Source organism: Nothoprocta perdicaria, unplaced genomic scaffold, assembly GCF_003342845.1.
Source record: "Nothoprocta perdicaria isolate Ctin4 unplaced genomic scaffold, notPer1 scaffold_338, whole genome shotgun sequence".
Lineage (NCBI taxonomy): Eukaryota > Metazoa > Chordata > Aves > Tinamiformes > Tinamidae > Nothoprocta > Nothoprocta perdicaria.
Genome location: NW_020455575.1, coordinates 367,361 through 368,307, shown reverse-complemented (window position 1 = coordinate 368,307; position 947 = coordinate 367,361). Strand labels below are relative to the sequence as shown.

General features: G+C 58.3%; 1 protein-coding gene across 1 annotated transcript in view; it reads left to right on the top strand.

Moving 5' to 3' along the window:
• The window catches only part of PRG4 (proteoglycan 4), a 15,230-nt gene that overhangs the window by 7,951 nt on the left and 6,332 nt on the right, over positions 1-947 (top strand). Inside the window, exon 5 of the mRNA XM_026043740.1 lies at positions 10-939. Coding sequence (XP_025899525.1) covers positions 10-939 — 930 coding nt within the window. The remainder of the gene's footprint in view (positions 1-9; positions 940-947) is intronic.

The window sequence follows — 947 nt, the reverse complement described above, 5'->3', positions numbered from 1 at the left end:
ACCCCCAAGGAGGAGGAGACAACCCCTGCAGCCACGACCCCCAAGGAGGAAGAGACAACCCCTGCAGCCACGACCCCCAAGGAGGAGACAACCCCTGCAGCCACCACCCCCAAGGAGGAGACAACCCCTGCAGCCACCACCCCCAAGGAGGAGACAACCCCCGCAGCCACCACCAAGCCTCCCACGACCCCCGAGAAGGAAATGACAACCCCTACAGCCACCACCACCAAGCCTCCCACAACCCCCAAGGAGGAGACAACCCCTGCAGCCACAACCACCACCGAGCCACCCACCACCCTCAAGAAAGAAGAAACAACACCTGCAGCCACAACCACCCAACCTCCCACCACACCTGACAATGAAGTGACAACTCCTGCAGCCATGACTGAGCCTCCCACCACCCCTAAAAAAGAAGGGACAACACCTGTAGCAACAGAGGCAACAACTAGCAAGGCAGATGCACCCACCTCAACTGAAAGTGAGGACACTACCCCCATAGACCCTGAGGAAACAACAACCGAAGCAGAACCTCCAACCAGTCCAGAAAATGAAGACACTACTGCAACGAATGAGGATGTAACAACAGAGAAAATCTCTCCTACTAGCCCTGAAAATGAAGAGACTACCGCAGCCACTGAAGCAGCAGCAGAGGCAGATGCACCTACCACTCCTGAAAGCGAAGAGACAACCCCGGCGGCCACTGAGGCACCCACGACCAAGGCCGAAGACACGACCCCTCCTGAATACAAAGAGACAACCCTGGCACCCACCACCAAGGCAGAAGCTACGACTACCCCTGAAAATGAAGAGACAACAACTGCCCCCACAACCAAGGCCGAGGGCACAACCCCCACTGAAGCCAAAGAGATGACCCTGGTGGCCACCGAGGCGCCCACAACCAAGGCCGAAGCCAAAGAGACAACCCCAGCGGCCACCGAGGCGCCCAC